This window comes from Pinus tabuliformis, chromosome 3_2 (assembly GCF_031772625.1).
Source record: "Pinus tabuliformis cultivar Carrire ecotype Pingquan chromosome 3_2, CPIR1, whole genome shotgun sequence".
NCBI lineage: Eukaryota > Viridiplantae > Streptophyta > Pinopsida > Pinales > Pinaceae > Pinus > Pinus tabuliformis.
In genome coordinates, this window is record NC_142302.1 from 1151057406 (window position 1) to 1151076595 (window position 19190).

Below are 19190 nucleotides of genomic sequence, written 5' to 3' on the forward strand. Positions count from 1 at the left end.
GATGGCTTACAGTCTTCCATGTGAAAGTGGTGTAGAAGATCACAAGCATACTTGGGCTGGGAAAGGGAAATACCTTCCTTGGATTACAAGACTTGAAGACCAAGAAAATAATGCAAATGTCCTAACTCCTAAGTCTATCATTTCAAACTGCTTTTTAAGGCTGGACTTCACATGGTTTATAAGGTTGGGATCACTACCAGTAAGGATAAGATCATCAACATAAAAAACAAGAATGATAAGATACTTACCCAATTTCTTGGTGTAGACATAATTGTTAGAATGACACCTAGAAAAGCCAACATCTAAAAGAAAGCTATCCATTTTGGCATACCAAGCCCTAGGGGCTTGCTTGAGACCATAAAGGGATTTCTTAAGCCGACATACAAGGCTAGAGTCTGTTTTTATAAAGCCAGAAGGTTGTTCCATATATATTTCTTCATGCAAGTCCCCAAGCAAGAAGGCAAATTTAACATCCATCTTATGGACTTCCCATTTGAAAGAGGCAGCAAGGGAAAGAACAAGGCGGATAGAGTTCATTTTGGCAATAGGGGAGAAGGTTTCAGTATAGTCAATGCCTTCAACTTGTGAAAAACCCTTAGCAACAAGACGAGCTTTATGTTTATCAACTTTTCCATCTGGTCCATACTTGGTTCTGTAAACCCATTTGCATCTAACAAGTTTTCGTCCCTTTGAAAGAGGAACAAGATCCCATGTATCATTTGCCAATAATGAACGATATTCTTCATTCATAGATGCGTCCCAATCTGGATGGCCTAAAGCTTCTGCAAAGGTGTCAGGATCATAATTCGTTAGAGCCATAGTTTTTAAAACCGACATAGCTAACCGGTTGTCGGTCTAACCGTCAAGTCAGCAGGGCCACCGGTTGGAACCGGCTGAAAAACCCAGTTAAGGAGGCTGTTTGGCGAGAATTTGGCCCTAACCGGCCGGTTTAGGACGGAACCGGCTGGTTACCTGCCATGCTCGCCAAGGACCCACAGAGCGGCTTTTCCAAGGTAGTTTAGGGGTTTTGTATGGAAAGTAAGGGTGTTTTCCCTCCAAAAACACCCTCTCCAAGCCTTTAAGAGGCCCCTCCCCCTCTCATTTGTCTCACACATCTCATTTGGAGTGTTTATGAGCGTTTGTGAGTTTGCTTGAAAGCTTGGAGAGTGTTGAGTTTTTGCTAGAGTAATCATCTTGGAGTTGGAGTTGGAGCTATTTTGGAGATAGTTTGTAGCTGTCAGTGCAGTTGGCATCTTTAAGAGGAGGCTAAGGAAGCTAGTTTGCATTTCCAAGTAAGGATTTTCACTTTAAAATTCCTCATTTGACTGTAGTCCATGAATTAAATTTTCTTATGTGTTATAAATTTATAAACTTCTCACTTCTATCATCTATGCTATCAAATCTCTAGTTCTATGCTATCAAATTTTGTAGCCTACATGTGCATTTGTTTTCCTAAATTTAACTTTGGTTTTCCATGTTGCTTAGCTGCAAATTTTTTTTAAATGGCAGATTTCTTTGCAAATTGTAACTATTTCAAGCAAACATGGCTCCAAAAGGAAAGGACAGTGCATGGGCTCATTGTGATGTAATTGATGGAAAAATGATATGCAAATTATGCCATAAATCTATTGGAGGTGAGGGTATTTTTAGATTGCAACAACACTTGTTTGGGATAAGATCTAGATCTAGATCCCATTGTGTTAGACAACATTGATCCAACATCAGAATGGGTGGAAGAGACTGAAGATCCTATGTTTCAGGCTGATTTTGATATCGACATGGCTTTAGCGGGGGATGAAGCAAATTTTATGGCCGCATCAAAACCAGGATCAATAGCGGCATCAAGGAAAGGCAAAGAACCAATGGAAGGCACTAGTCGTGCAGGTCAACAAACTCGTGCTTCCATTAGGTCCACTTCTATTTTTATTGGTGGCATTGCTACTGAGGTTGCAGATCAAGCTGAGGCATCCTCAGACTCTGAACCAGATGATGTCTATGTAGCTCCTGATGATGATCCTGTGGCTAGTAGCGGTGATGAACTTGATGGTTGATCATGTGCACTGTAGACTTGTAATAGGCCAATGGCCTCATAGCTTGCAGCATTGTTTTTGGACTTTATAGGCCATTTAGAGCCTCATTGCTTATGTATTTTGCTATTTTGTCGATGATATGTATTGCACTCGGTGCCATTTTGATATATTCACCTTTACATGGTATATAAATGAGCAAACTCTGCATATTTTGTCTCTATTGGCTTGGAATCATGGTTTTAAATCTTAAAAATAGTTTTGTTTCATTAAAAATTAATTATTTAATGTATTTTTCTAAAACTGGTTCGTTTAGACCAAACCAATCTCAATTAGACCGGTTTCGGTCGATAAACCGGTTCATTAGGTGGACCGGTCTGGTCACCGGTTCCGGTTTTAAAAACATTGGCTGGAGCTTGAGCCAGTAAAGAAGAGGCTCTATCAAACTGAGAATGAGTGTGACACCGATCTGTAGGATCACCTGCAAGAGCACCTGCTACATCCCGAGTAGCGAGAACCCATTTTGGAAGTTGAGGAGCTGAAGGAGGATCCCAAGAAGGTGGGGGAGGACTTTCATCCTCGTTGTCATCATCTGAAGAAGAAATATTTTCAGAAGTAGAACAGAGAGAGAGAGGTGGCACATCGGTAAAACTAGGCTCGTAGGCCATTATATTTTCAGCAAACATTACATCTCTTCTAATGATAACATTTTTGGATTTAGGTGAAAGAAGTCTATATCCTTTGACATCTTTAGAATATCCAACAAAAATACATTTTTCACTCTTAGGTTCTAAAGCTTTATGTTTCTCATATGGAATATGGGCTCATGCTTCACTTCCAAAAAGGCAAAAACACAAAAGTGACTTACATCTGGTCTAATTGAGCTCCATGCTTCTTCTGGGGTGATATTCTTTAAAAACTTAGTAGCAGTGCGATTTACTATGTAATTTGCACAGTTAATTATTTCTGCCCAAAAATTAAGACTAAGTCCTTTAGATTGAAGCATACAATTAGCCATTTTTTAAGGTGCAATTCTTCCTTTGAGCTGCACCATTTTGTTGTGGAGTATATGGAACAGTATGTTGCATTTGAATTCCATGCTCAGTGAAAAAGTTGATGAGTTTGTTGTTAACGTATTCTCCACCATTATCAGATCTTAGCTTAAGAATTTGATGTCCAGATTGTTTATCAACAAAGGCCTTAAAGGCCAAGAACATGTTAAATACTTCACTCTTGAGTTTTAAGAAGTATACCCAAGTGCGTCTGGAGAAATCATCAATGAAAGTTAAGAAATACTTGTAGCCAAAGAATGAAACAACTGGAAGTGGACCACATAAATCACTATGCACAAGTTGTAAAGAGGCTGAGGCATGCCAAGAGGCACATTTTTCAAAACTATCTCGATAATGTTTTTCGAGTACACATTTGAAACAAACACCATCTCTCCAAGATATCATAAGAAGACCTGTCACCATATTTTCTTTACATAGATTTTGAAGGGAGCGATAGTTTGTTCACTTCATCATTATGAGCAACAAATACCGAGAGAAGAGTTGATGACCCAAAATTGTTAAACTTATACAACCTTGTAGAATCATCAACAATGCCAGTAGCTAAAATCTGTCTAGGATCTCTTAGGTCCTTAATTACAACATCGTGAGGTGAAAATTCAACGGTTTTACCTTCACCTAAATGAGTTATCTGATATACAAATAGAAGATTGCAGGATAAGGTTGGAACACATAATACATCATTAAATTGACCATTGTCTAGATTGAACAGTTCCAGACCCTACAACACTAAGAGATCTATCATCACCAACATATATATTTTTGGTGTTACAATCATTTAAAGAAGAAAACATGGCTTTGTTTTTGGCCATGTGATAAGAAGCTCCAAAATCAATGAGCCAGTCATGAGAATGAGAAGAAGAAGATACATTTAGCGCATAACCAAACCGAGATGCTTGACAACACATGCAGAAATTGTTAGTCCTGAAGATGAAGTTGAAGTTGAAGAGTGCTCCAAATGGATGTTATGCTTCTTCATTGTTGCTTCCAAGACTTCCATCTTCTTAAAGCATACGGATTCTAAATGGCCATCTCGATTACAAAAGTTGCAATGTTTATTAGTCTTCTTCCCTTTGTTTTTATTTGCCTTATCATTTTGTTGAATTGAGTTTTCATTTTGAGACTGAAATTGCCTAGGACCCTTGTTTGGTTTAGGAACATTCTTTTTAGGACACTGCTTCTTAGGATTCTTTGAATTTGGTTGTTGTTGGGCGGTTAAGGCTTTCTTAGAAGAGTTTCCAAGATTAATAAGACCAAGATGTAAGAGCTTTTCTTGTTCTCTTATTAAAGAATCACAAAGAGCATCAAAAGAGGGGGACTTGTCGTCTTGCCCTTGAGAAATGAAAGCTTTTTTAGTAGAATGGAAGGTGGAAACAAACAGAGAGTAGGCTGGTCCCAACTTAGTAAGAATAGAATAGATAAGGCTACCATCTTCTTTCTTAACTATAACACCTTCCAAGAGAAGTCTAAGGGTCTTGAACTTCGACAAAAAATCTTCAATGCAAGAAAAATTATTGAGGTCCAACGTAAGCAACTCATTTTCGAGTTGATGGGCTCTAATTTCATTTTTAGTTCCAAAAAACGTTATTGAGTTGTTTCATCGCTTCATTAGGGGTGTCAAGTTCTGCGATATGGAATCTAAAGTCTGGAAAAATAGACATCCCTATCAACCCACATGCTTGATCTTGCCTATTTTCCCATTTGGCTGCCTTATCTTCATCTTTAGGTTTAGTTTCTTGGCCCGAGGCTATTTTGTAAAAATCTTTACTTCTAAGTAAATCCACAATGTAGGACCACCATTGGAAGTAGTTGGTGTTGTCAAGAATAACTTAATATGGACTTTCCATTTTAACAAAAACTGAAGCTATAGATGCCGAAACTAAGTGTTCCAATGGAAAGATCTCGAAAAATTTGGCCGATTCAAAAAAACAACTCTGAAAACGGCTTCCGAATGAAGAAGTTATGGCTTTTTGAAGAAAAGTTGTTGAAGATGCCGACAAAGTGCGTGAATGTGCGGAAGTGAATGATAATTGTTAAAATTGGCAACTAGTGCCAAACTCCATGTGGTTCATCTTATTTATGGCAGTTGATATTTTTCTTGGATCCTTCTCATTGAGATGTGTAAGATTGATCTAAAGATCATCCGATTCTGATAAGTATTAATGGAGTCATGAATTTATTTGTGTTAAAAGACAATTCGTCAAGGTCGGCCAGCAACCAAATAAACCCCACATGTGCTCAACGTTTTAGTATAAAAGGAGATGACTTGAGAGTCATTTCATACACACTTCTCACTTGATTTCTCTCCACTTGTCTTGGGTTTTAGTGTGAGAGAAATCTAGGAGGAAGAAGCCCTAGACATTGGAGGAAAGGAGGTTGCCCTAGCCGCAGCAAAGATGACAGGCCAGCGAAGCCATGGAAGGAACCTCTACGCTAACCTAAAGCTGCCCTAACGCTGTCCTAAGGATGCCCTAGCCGCAGTCCTAAGGATGCCCTAGTGCAACGCATACCTTGGAGAAAGCTCGTTGAAGGAGGACAAGCCGCAGCAAGAAGAGGCCAAGGTAATGAGGGATGTTCAGCAATTCCTTACGCTGTCCTAACAGCAAAGCCTAGCCGCAATTAAGAAGGCCGAGGAGATTCTGGACAGCGTGATGTGGAGGAGATTAAGGAGGCTGAGGGAGGCCTTAGCAAGCCCTAGCCGCAGTCCTAGCAAGAGCAAGAAGAGGCCAAGACAACGAGGAGATCAAGGACTGTTTTAAGGGCTAAAACAAGGCACCAAGCTGCTGGAAGGAGGCCGAGGTTACTTGTTGGATAGGCCGAGTTGGAGAATGTGAATTGAGGGCTCAAATATGCCCAGAACAACAGCGTGCTAGGGGAGGTATGTTGCAATCCTTAAGGGTTGTCTGTGGACTAATAGATGGGTGTGTAAGGGTTGCCAAATGCCCTAACCAGTCACAATTTAGTAGCAGTGAAGGCAGACTTGGAACAACAATGTTGAAGGGACAGCAGTGCTAGTAAATGGGACAGCTAGGCAATGGAGCTTGGTGGAGCCATGATACATGGGACAACAAGGTGACTAGTGCAGCAAGATACATGGGACAGCTGGGCTACATAGTGCTGCAAAGATACATGGGACAACTAGGCTACATAGTGTTGCAAAGATGTATGGGACAGCAAAGTCACATGGTGGATAATATTGATGAAGCATTATGGTTGGCTACAACAGTTGATGCAACATGTTAGTATAGTGTTGCATAAAGAACAAGTGCAGCCCGTTGATGGCAGCATGTGATGAAGAGCAGGTTAATGACAGTGGTGCAGCGTGATGATACTTTGCAGCATACATTGAGCACAAGGATGGGTACAACCATGACTAGTGAAGCATGATGAGATGCAGCATAGTGATGATGAACATGGTGCATCACAGTGAGGTGCAGCATGATGATGAGGAGCAACACAATGACAGGTGCAACAAGGCGATGGAGAATCAGTTGAAGCAATATGTCTTCAACTGAGTTCAACTACATCATGTATCATCTTCTTAGAGATGATCTATGCTCTTATTTAGATAAGTCAAAGTGTTGACTTCTGTTGTAAATGCACACTCTCTCTCCCTCTCTTTCTCTCTCTCTATCTGTGTTAAACTATTGAAGAACATATAAGAAAAATTAATCAAGGGTTTCCCCACACTGGGGTTTGTCCCTGGCTAGCACCACATCTTGTGTCCTCTTGTCTTCTGCGATTTCTGTTTATGTTTTATCTGCAGTTTACATTAATGCTGATGTGATTGCTAATCTGGAAAAGATATTGAGCTAACTGTGAAAATTGAAATAAATTGCTCCAAACATAGAACATAACCTAAAATTAACAATAATGTTATATTAAAAAAAATCCCCAACCCTTTTCAAACTTAATCTAATTAGCTCACTTTAAAAAAAAAAAATTATGTGACCCACTTTTATAAATAAGTGAGTCACTTTTACAATGGTACTTTATGAGCTACCCATTAAGTTGTAACTTAAATAAAAGATAAAGAGACTTTAAAATTATAAGTGACTCACTTTTTATAATGGGCGAGAACACCTTTACATAAAGTAACTTTAAAACATAAGTTACATGTGCTTTTTTAAAAAATAACTCAACAAAAAGAAGACTTGAACCCAAGACCTCTATTCTCATAAACTTTGGACCAAGTGAGCTAGTTTAAAAGGTTAGTAATTTTTTAAAAGAGGAAGGGGCGGGGGTTTTTTTTTTATTCACTGAAGCTTTGGGGTGCGTGCTTACATGAAAAAGCCCTTTTTGCCTACAAAACAAAAAAACACACAACCCAACATGGACATACAAAAAAAACCAAACCTTATGGCTTGAAGATAGCTTTCCCCGGAAACTAAATATTTTCCTCAATGTTTCTGATTTTCCGAGATCACACTAAGGCACAGCGGAAAAGAGCATACGCATGAGAAAAAATCTTCTTTTCTGTTTCTAATTTGCTCAGATCGCATAGAGTCGCAGGGCAAAGAGCATACGTAGAAATGAAAGGTATAGATCCGGTAATATAAAAACAAAGAGCTAAATAAACTGAAATAAATAGAGAGATGAATAACTAAAACTGCAAATAAATATTGTATACCTCCAGATCTTAAAAATGACGTAGCTAGGGCTACCAGAAATCTTTTCGCGTGAAACGAAAGGGTTTCCTCACTGGAACGGATGCTCCTAACACAATAGAGCAGTCATCTCAGCCCGAAAGCAGTCAGAAACAGTGGATCTAGGAAACGACAATTGCATGCACTTGTACCGGCTTCAGATTTGGATCACCAATGGATGCGGCCCTTAAATAGCTTTGATACCATGTAGGAATTTATAGGGTAAGTTCCTCAGATAGAACACCAAATGACACCACTGACAAACAGATCACATATCAATACACCAGTATTCTTGATGTGGTTAAACCGTCAAAGAGGGAAACAATCTATGGCCTGAGCCAACGCGGCCACTTCAGGCAATTTATTAATAAAAGAAAGAAAATTTACATAAGCTTCTCTCATGAATGGTCACCCTACAAATGACCCTCCATGCTCTTTAAATAGAGATCATGGATCAATCGGATGTTAAGCCACGGATCAAGTGTCAGTGATACCGATGAGAGAATGAACCATCGGATCACTTCATGTCTAGAACATATCATGACCGTCGGATTGTAAGTTACAAAAGTACATAGTAAAGAAACACACTTTACCTAACTCTACACTAGACCAAGTTATACTTAACTATTTCCTGTGTGTCAGAATATCCTAACACATAGTGCTCTAGAAAACTCTGTTCAGGCCCATTTCTGAGGATATTAAATCCATTGCCGCTATTGTTAACCATGTCTTTTCAACACGTCTACAGGGAAAGGAATGAGCTGGCTCATGGTTCCTCAAAAGTTATCATTTAATTACATTCAGGTCATTGCCACATTTGAGAGATGGATGATGAACAATCCTCAATCTACGATCATCATCCTTTATTTTGATTTGTCACATCAGATTTCAGACTGCTGAGTTCATCTGCAGATAAGGGTTATTTTAATTTTTTATAGAGACATCTTGCTGGAGCTGTTGATCAGCTATATGTATAAATGGACCTGAGGCTTGTTACGAATTCCTGCACTTTTTAAAGTTATTTATTTAGATCCCATCAGTGAGATATAGAGGTCTATAAAGTGATGCTATTTGGGATGCTCCTTTGTACCTGTCTGGAGTTTAGTAAATTGAGCGAGACAAGGCCATGGGATGTTTTTGGTCGGTTTGAGAACCTGGGGATCTTCTTGAAAAATTCACATACATGCTCTCAATAGATGAGGAAAGTAATTTTGTTCTATTCATAAAAATATGATTTTTTTCCCGAGGAAATAAATTGTTAAACTCAAAACTGAAATTTGCCTCTTCCTTTTTTATTTTTTAAATGAGATTATTTCAGAGCTTACATATTTGTCATATATGGGTGTTACCATGTTCTTCTGCATGTGTTTCATATTTCTTTTGGATGCTGTAATTTTGGCATAGTTTAGTGTTCATGTACACGTTTGCTAAACAAATTTCTTAACTATGTTCTAAACACAAATTGAGAACTCTTAAAATACCTAAATTCTTGAAAAAACTTAATTGCATGGTGGACCATACTGCATTGTTCAACATAATTTTGCTTAAATACAAGAACTAGAATATGTTTCACCATTAAAATACTGTAAAATTATTACAAAATATACGAGTGATAAAATAGTATGCAGAAAATTCAGTTACGAAATCACAATTTTATCATGTACTCGAAATTCGCTTGTATATTAGACTTCACAAAAAACCAATTGCGACAAAAATCCATGTCCGTTATTTCAAGTTTTGTGAAGCAAGTTTCAATTTGAATTATTCCTTCTTTCAAAACATGCATTTGCGAGAAACCATAAAGGTAATGAAGTTTACAATCTTCTCAGGTCCAGAAGACTTGTTACTGCCACTGGAAAAGGACCAACAATTGACACTCCATAAAGCTCCCTGCACATTATAATGGAAAATATTTTCAGCATTCCTCTAAGATCAAGAAAACTTCTGTGCACATGAGCAGAGTCACAAGATATCTGCTATGCCTGCTTGACTCGCTTGACTGTCAAATGATATAGTTCAATGGAAATAAACAAGACTTCGACAATAAGCAAGGTAGCAAAAAAATATATAAACTATGCAGCTGGAAAATCATAATGACACTATCCTAACTTTATCATAGAAATAATGGAACAAACTATCATCTACCATCCATGAAAAAAAGATACCCTAAATTACATTTGTATTAAATCGGAAATATGTAAGAGTTCACTTTAAATTCTACCGTGTAATTTGCTTATCACATAATTTAAAAAAAAAATACTACTGTACTTTCTTCAACGATATAACAAGCCTTGATTACTTAAAACATTTTGATGGTTCACATCCTGTATTGCCCCACATAATAACGTTGAATGAAACATGGCATTCACAAATAGGTACATGTCAGCAACTTTACAAACAATGATTGCATCTTGATTAGTTTAAAATCGTTTGATCCTTAAGATCCATTATGGATTCTTAAAAAAAAATCCCGTTTTTCTCCTTCAAAAGGAATACACCAAAGAATAATAGAAAATAATGTTAATTCAAGATCAATAATTTCCATTATAGCTTGAGAATACACGATAATAAAGTGCCCTTTCCTCATATAAGTTCCAATTGTTTATCAATCCCTTCTTCCAACTTGTCAGAAAGTTATATGATAATATTGTATATCCAATAAGCTTGGGTCTTCTATGGCAATTATTGGTTGCAATTACCATTCATTCAAGAAAATGGTCAATAGACCACAATGCATGGACCATGCATACATTAAAACTAGCACGGGGAGGATGAACATGTTTTACAATAAATCAGAAATGTATAGAGCTTTTAAGTGTGATTTTCGAAGAAAAAGGAACAGTAGAAGAGGATGCATTCATAAATTAGAACTTCTATGGCCCCTTAAAAACATCCCTGTAATTTCTCAGGTTTGAGAGCCATGCATTCATTTTTGTCCTCTAGTATCATTTTTAGTTATCATTATTATTAAATGTGACCCCATTTTCTTTGGGAGAAAGGCAATTTCTTGTTGAAATTCTATACCATGTGCAGTAGAATACAATTTTCCAATCTGATAATTACTTCTTAATGAATCTCAAACATTTTTTTTCATGCCACCGTTACCATTGAATAATTACACCCAGAAATAATCAACTGTAAATGCAACGGAAAGTTGGAAACTATGAAGATAATAGAAAGATAGCCATGCACAATAGACACTACTTTTGCCCCGGGAAATCCAATCCGGGAGAAAACCCAGCAATCTTTTCTTAAGGAGGAATTGTCTTTTCAGCAAAATTTACAAATCAGAATTTGGCTACAAATCTGTGCCACTATTACAAGTCAAATTTCTATTCAAACCTGGTCAAAAATTGTTGTTGATCAACGCCAGTCAAACTAGTCAAAAATCAACTCTGGTCAATGCAGTCTGCGGTCAAAGTCCAGCATGCGGTCAACCCGTGCATGTGCAGCCTGTAGTCCAAGTACGGCAGGTGGTCAACCCTCACACGTGCGGCCTACGGTCAACCCTCGCACGTGCAGCTGTGCGGATATTGTTGGTTAGACTTGGTCAAACTTTCACACATGTGGCCTCCAAGAGCAGAAGTGAAATGATGAAGAAAGATTGAGGGATGAACCTTACAAGACAGATTTCTCCTTAGCTGAAATTTCTCCTCCACTAGAAAAGATGAATGAGCTTCCTATGTTGATGTAGTGTCTCCTCACATGCACGAAGTCACCGGATTCGCTTCCCCCCCCACGTGTCACAATCGAATGTGTCGGACACAATTCTCAAGGGGTGTGTCCAATTCGAGGCTAGAGTGTGTCACGAAATCGCGATTCGTTTCCCACAGGAATCCGATTCGCTCCCAGAGCGAATTGCGATTTTCGGACACATGTCCGACAAAAAGGGAACCATGAGCTTGATAAAAGCCAGAATTGGGCCACTTTTCCTCATTTGCAATTGTGGTTTTGGAGTTGTGAGACTGTGGGAGTGACTAGCAAAGGAAATAGTTGTGTTTTGGAGGTGATTCATGTTGAGAAATCTAGGGTATTCAATGTTAACAATTTCTCTGCTCGATAATTGCTTGTGATATGCTTTGCACTTCTTATCTTATGATCTTTTACTTCGTTAGCTTATTAGTGTGTTCTTTTCATCAAGACAATTATCAAAATAAATAAAGACAAGTGACACAAGATATAGGCTTCTCCAGCCAGGGCCAAAACCTCTCACCTCTTGAGAGGAAAACCCAATCAAAATTCTTCTTCTAGATCTTCAATTGATAAGTACCAAGACCATGACACTAACCCTTGACTCTAGTATCCTCTACAAGAACCTTGTCACCAACCTAGTCTTCCTTCCTTTGCCTTTCTTCTTGATCTAGACCTGCTCCTTCTTTGCTCCTTCTAGAGAAACTCGGTCTCTATTTCTTACACTGCACCTTCACAACTGCCCTAGAGAATCTCGGTCTCTAGGTCTTCTTAGAGAAACTCGGTCTCTACTTTGTTGCCCCAGAAGATTCCTTCCTTTGCTATCCCAAAAGAAACCTATTCACTGCCTCCTTCGCTTGATCTAGAAGATCCCTTCTTCGCTGCCCCAGAAGATACTTCTTTGCTGCCCTAGAAGATCCTTCTTTGTGAAGATTCTTCTTCGCTGCCCCTAAAGATTCCTTCTTCGCTACCCCAAAAGATTCCTTCTTCACTACCCTAGAAGAGTGTCCTTTGTAGCCTTAGAGAAAACCCTTTTTCACTGCCTCTTTTTCGCACTTCCTTCTGCACTTCTCTTAGCTGAATTGAGATCAAACTTCTTGCTTAGAATGGAGGCCGAGTCCCTTTATTTATACCCCTCTTCACTAGGTGTTTAGGCTGACTTGTTCTGGCAGCTTCTTCAATGTTTGTAGGACGACTTGAAGAGGTTAGATGACAAGTTCTTTAGAGGATACTTTGCATAGACAAGATGACCTTTTACAAAGTGTAACATGACTTCATTTACATGACAATGACCCTTATATTTTATGACTAGATGACAAATAAATCCAAAAAACTCTCAATGGGAGTTTTGAATTAAAAACAAAATCCCTTGCTCATGAAACCCATGAAGCAAGTCAATATAATAATTTCATTTTTCTTATTTACATCTCATTACATAACACCATAATTACATGTCATTATGAAGACTGAACCTAGTTACACCTTTCAACAATTCAAGCTACAGGTACATGGATTTCCCTTCCATTTTTTTCTAGCTTTGCTACAGCAATATGTCTATCATTTTGTTTACATTTTTTATTTATTTTTACAACAGCCATGGCTCAAATAAGGGCAGCAGGGAAGGGGCAAAACAAGGGTAGGAATATCCCCATTGATAATGGCCCCCCTCCTTCAATTTCATGAGGGCCTACTAGTGTTCCATCTGTTGGAAGTGGGGTTGCAATAGTAGCTTCAAATGTTGAGAGAAACATCAATTTAGCATGACAACAAGCTCAAGAAAGTAAATATCCCTTGTGGAAGTATGTTACAAGAGATCAACGGCCAGGCAGAAAGTTAAATCGAGGGAATGTTCTCTGGAAATGCAAATTTTGCAACACTCAATTCAAGAGCACCTATTTCCATGCAAAAGCACATTTGTTGGGTTTACCATCTTGTGGAATTGGAGCGTGCTTAGGAGTGACTACATCTAAGATGAAAGAATTAGAAAGTGAGGTCAATGTTGGTGTGGCAATGGTGGTTGCATCATCTAAGAAAAACAAGGATGAGAATCCCCTTCCATTCTTGAGGAAAATCAGTGCCAGTTATCCATTTGGGAGTTTCGATGGAGGTGCAGGTCAAGCAACAATACTAAGGGTACTTGGTCTAATGGACAAGATGTTTCAGCAAGAGAGGCGAGAACAGATTGATATCACCATTGCCTTCTTTTTCTATCTCAACTTCATATCATTTAATGTTGCACGATCACCTTTATTTTTTGAGATGTGTCGAGCTCTAACTCAAGGGGCTCCATTGGGGTATGTGCCTCCTGGGTCAGAGAGGCTTAGGACTACATTGTTGATTAAGGCAAAGAAGGAGGTGGATAATCTTCTTGAGCCTATTCAATCAACATGGCCAACATCTGGGGTTAGTATTGTTTTTTATGGATGGACAGATGCAACATGCCATCCACTCATAAACTTCATGGTGTCTTCCTTGAATGAACCAGTTTTCTTGAAAGCAGTGGATGCTCTTAGAAAATACAAGGATGCACAATATATGGGTGAGTTGTTCATTAAAGTTATTGAAGATGTAGGTGTTGATTCTTGTGTGCAAAATTCAAATCATTACAGACAATGCACATGTTTGCAAAGTTGTTGGCATGATTGTGGAAGCTAAATATCCACAAGTATTTTGGAAATATTGCATTGTCCATTCCTTAAATTTAGCACTTAAATCTATTGCTTCTGATGTACCTTGGATTGGAACTCTTATAGAGGATGCACGACATATCTGCAACTTTGTACAAAATCATATCAATGTGTTGACAATCTACAAAGAGTACACAAATCTATCATTGTTGAAGATTGCATATACATGGTTTGCCTCTGCATTCGTCATGTTGACAGTTGAAGAGGTTGAGGGAGGTCAAGGGCAATTTTGGATCCATGGTTATTTCAAAGCTTTGGTCTTTTTGGAGAAAGACATATCAAGCAGCCTCAAAAGGAGTAAAGAACACAGTATTAGATGATGCTTGGTGGGAGAGGGTAGATCTTACTATTAAGATCATGGACCATATCATTGCTTTGTTGCAATTTGCAGATATAGACCAACCCATCCTAGGAGAGGTTTATGAGGGATGGGATTCCATGATTAAGTCTGTGAGGACCATTATTTTTCAGAGTGTGTCCTGAGTATGAGACATCAACGAAGGCCTTCTTCACCACCATACAAGATATTCTTGTCAATAGTTGGGAAAAGAATTGCACAACTTTGCATTGTTTGGTTCACTCATTGAATCCAATATACTATAGTCATGAGTGATTGAATGGTGGACCTTCAAGCAAATTCCCTCCTCACATGGATGGTGAGATTTCACAAGGGAGGAAGGATGCACTGAGACAGATATTTCAAGATAGAGCATCCCTTGATGAGGTGTTGGATGCCTTTGCAGAGTTTTCCACTGGCAATGGGCGCTTTGCAGGCTATGATGTTATTAGAGACAGGGGAGCTAAGAAGCCATAGTCTTGGTGGGCAACTCATGGGGCAACATGCCCTCCTCTACAGCAGTGACCCATGGGGCTCCTCTCTCAAGTTACTTCATCCTCTTGTTGCGAGAGCAATTTGAGCACATATGGGAATTTGTGTAGTTTGAAGAAGAGCAGGCAGGAGCAGTCCAGGGCAGAGATAATGGTGTATGTGCACACCAATCTTCATCTTATTTACAAGCAGAGGGAGGAGTGGTTGAAGGAAAAGACCAAGGTTACTTGGGAGTGGGAGCGGGAGCGGGAGCAAGGAGCGAAGAGCGAGAGCAGAAGCGAGGAGCGACATTTTCAAACGCTCCCGGTTTGGGAGCGAATGGGAAGCAAATTTTTAAATAATATATATTTTTATATATTTTGAAGCATATATGTCAACAAAAGCATGTAGAATGATGAATTAGATATAAAAAACATGGATTGAACCATATAACATCGATCATCTAGAAGTTATCATCTGCATCAACCACGTCTACAAGTTAGTAACATACAACATATCAAGTCTCATGATTCATCAATCTTATAATTTCAAGCTTTCAAAGTTCAATATATAACATTTATCATCATTGATCACTAAAGTTGTACTTTTAACCATTACCATTACCAAGCAACCAAACTATAACAAAAAATATCTAACATGAAATGAAATGTTTCAACTTTCAACTTTCACGAAGCATCATATTCATAATTCATTATCAATGAGTTATAATTGCCAACTTCAAACTTAAATTGTCATATATTGTTTACAACAAATATCATAATAAATATGAAAGAGTCAACAGTTATAAAAACTACCAGAAACTAGAAAAGACAAGTATATCTATTATTTACTGCTTCCTCTTGCTGCCACGAGAAATGTCTAATTTTTGAGAAGGTCGTTGTAGTCTACTACTACTGGGAATCTCCTCCCACATAGTCGAACGTCCAGAACCAAAAGCCACATGCCCTCCACGTGAGGATGTAGATGGTGGTGGCGGCAACAAAGGCAAAGATGTTGGAACTCGAGCACTGCTACTAGATGGTCGACCATCGGGGTGGCATGGCTCCTGTTGCTTCATCATCATCTCTTTAAAGTTCTGTTTTCAATTCTTCTAGATGTAGAGTACCATCCTCCAAATTATCTTCCTCTGGATTGTTATCCCAAGTTTTATATAATGTATCCTCACTAGCCCGATCGCAATAATGACTCAATGACCTCAAGTTGTAGTGCACATAAACCAAGCTTTCTACCTAGTTTTCATTGAATCTGTTTCTTCTCACATTATGGATGAAGTTGTAGGTGCTCCAACACCTCTCTGCAAAATAATTATTTACAATCTGTGAGAGCACTTTTTCTACCAATTTTGGCAAAAGTCTCTGCCTGCCATATGCATCCCACCATGTGATAGCATCAAATTTGTCCCTATATTCCATTGCATCCAAAGAACCAAACACTCCAGTGCTAGTGAAGTATATGCCTAATTCAAGACACAGATTAGCACACTCGTCCTTGTCAGGGATCAGCTTGTCTAATGCTTTTATATACCCTATTGTACCTTTGGATCTGTATGGGGTTTGGCATTAACCCCACCCCCAAGTGCAGGTTTGTCCAACCAAGATGGAGAGTAGTATTTTGGCATAAGGATATAGTATATTTGCCAAAGCATGTAGTGGAACATTAAGTTTATTCCACCATGCACACACAAAATCGTGAATCATATCATACAAGTTAGGATCTTTTTCCTGAACAATATCTTTTATTTGCCCCAACATGTTATTCATCTGTTCATAAACCTCCCCAATCATTGGTTTATCTGTATTTGCAAAATGAATCATGGTATAAATGGGCTTGGTGAATTGCAAAACTTTCCTCACACCTACCCAAAATAGACCATCAAGAGCAGTGTCCTCCACATGTTCAAAACCTTGCTTGTCAACTGCGTTGGATCCTTGTCCTTTAATACCTGCTAGTGTTGACTTGATAACATGCTAGCCAATGACTCTCTTACCTTCAAAAGGCGCCTGAAGGTGAGGTAATAGCTAGCAAATCTAGTCCTCGCAATCTTCAATAGATCCAAACATGAGTGACTGCGAAAAATCCGATGAGTATTGCTTTGATTTGTAATAAATTTTATCAATCTCTTGCCTCTCTTGTACAAACCACCAATCCATCTATGTTAAGGTTGTTTGTTTTTAATAATATCATGAATCAAAAGGTTCATTGTGTGAACCAAACACCCAGACCAAAATATGTTGGGGTATTTATCCTCAATAATTGCTCCCACTACCTTACAATTAGAAGCATTATCAGTGATGACTTGGATGACATTGTATGACCCAATACATTCAATTGTTTGAAGTAATGGTTTTGCAATGTTGATGGCGGTCTTGAACTTTTCTGAGTAATCATATGCTGGAAGGAAGATTTCACCACCTTTAGACACAGTAAGAACACTTATCAATGGCTTGCCTTTTACATTCATCCATCCATCAGATACTACGAATACCCCATGCTCATTCCAAGAACTTGTCAGTTGAGCCAAAGCATGTGTTATTTTTGCTTTTTCATGATCAAGCCCAATGGTTCTAGCCCTGTCATACCCAGGGCTCTTGTATACTTTGGGGCATCATTAATGGCAGAAACCATTTCATGCCAATAAGGTGAGCGAAGAACATTGAATGGTATTCCACATGCATAGAGAAACTGGAAAATTTTTGAATCCACATCATTCCTACACCCTTCGTCAAGGAAATCTGATATGGTTCTACGCCTTAAAGGGGTGTTTGTTCCTATGCCTCCATATCCACTGCCATGGGACGATGTTGATGGAGTTCTTTGTCTATGTGATTGTGGGCTATCATGTTCAAAGTCACCCTTTGATCTTTTAGATTTATACTGGGCTTCCTCCTCTTCCCTTATGTATTTGGCTCTTTGTTGTGTTGTCACACTTACACAAGTTTTGATTCCTATTTGTTTACCTCCATCCCATGGCCTTGTCCCACACAGGTGCTTTCTGACACGAGGGCATGAACCTGTGTAATAGCTTTTGCAATGGAGGCATGTAAATTTAGTAGTTCCAACCCCTTTCCCTGCTTTAGGCCTAGAAACATATTTCCACAATGGGGTTTGGTTTGCTTTCGTTTTTGTGCCTCATCTCCACTCCTTCTCTTCAGGTGTTTCAAATCCACCACTACCCACTTCTTCATCATATTCATCATGATCAACCCTCCTTCTACTCTCCAACACCAAAATAACAAAAGAAGGAACCAACATCAAGAGAATTCCATGCCATATAACCATGACGTTTGAAGTTTTGATTCTTTGAACTTTGGTGGAGTTATAGTTTCTTGCCTGCAATAAAATGGAGGAATGGGAATGGGAAAGAGAGAAGAGAACATTTTCATTTAACAATGAACATATAAAAAAAAATACAAATGCTAGATTAGAGTCAAGATCCTACCTCTTTGGCCTTCAATCCCAAGCTCCAATCTCCTTTGCAAGCTCCTCAAGCTCCCAAGCAATCCTCTCAATCTTTCTCTCAATCTTCCTCCTCAACTCAAGCTCCAATTCCAAAAGCCCTCTCTTGCTCTCTCAATGTGCAAATGGTGAATTATGGGAGGGGAGGAGGGCCTTTTATTTCTTTTGGCCCTTCCCCTCCCTCCCTTTCCTGTCACATGACCGCCCAATTTGCCCACAAGGAGCAATTTTTTTTAAGGCGGGAGCGATCTGGAGCGACCGCTTTCGCCTTAAAAAAATCGGTCCCAGTCACTGGAGCGACTACTTCCTTGGTCACTCTCGAAAAACCAAGGAGCGGTTTTTTTCCACAGGAGCGCACTTAGAGAGCGAGTTCGAGGGGGTCGCTCCCCCGCAACCCTGGGAAAGACAAAGATGTGGGATGTGTTTCTTGATGACATGGGTTTGGACAACAATGTTGAGTTGACATTGGCCAACTTGGATCTTAATGACCTAATGCTATAGCCTATCACTTTTGATGATGGCGATACTCTTGGGGGTCATCCTCCACACCAGCATATGTAGAGATTACATTGGATAAAGAGGAGGAGGATGCAAAAGAGAGCAGTGGTGGTACTGATGTCGATTTTGTTGTTGATGACTTTGAGCTATAGGCAGCGGCCAGCAACCTATGAGATTCTTCCTTCCTATTCTGTGGTTTCAGATTCTAGTGTCTACCTTGTTTTGTATTTGCTATTTTCCATTGGCATTCCTAGTCAAGAGTCCTCAAGACTCAATACCTATGTAAT

General features: G+C 38.9%; 1 protein-coding gene across 1 annotated transcript in view; it reads right to left on the reverse strand.

The window, feature by feature from the left end:
* The window catches only part of LOC149184802 (Leucine-rich repeat (LRR) family protein), a 121191-nt gene that overhangs the window by 89191 nt on the left and 12810 nt on the right, over positions 1–19190 (reverse strand). The window contains exon 3 of the mRNA XM_089417709.1: positions 9562–9633. Coding sequence (XP_089273835.1) covers positions 9562–9633 — 72 coding nt within the window. The remainder of the gene's footprint in view (positions 1–9561; positions 9634–19190) is intronic.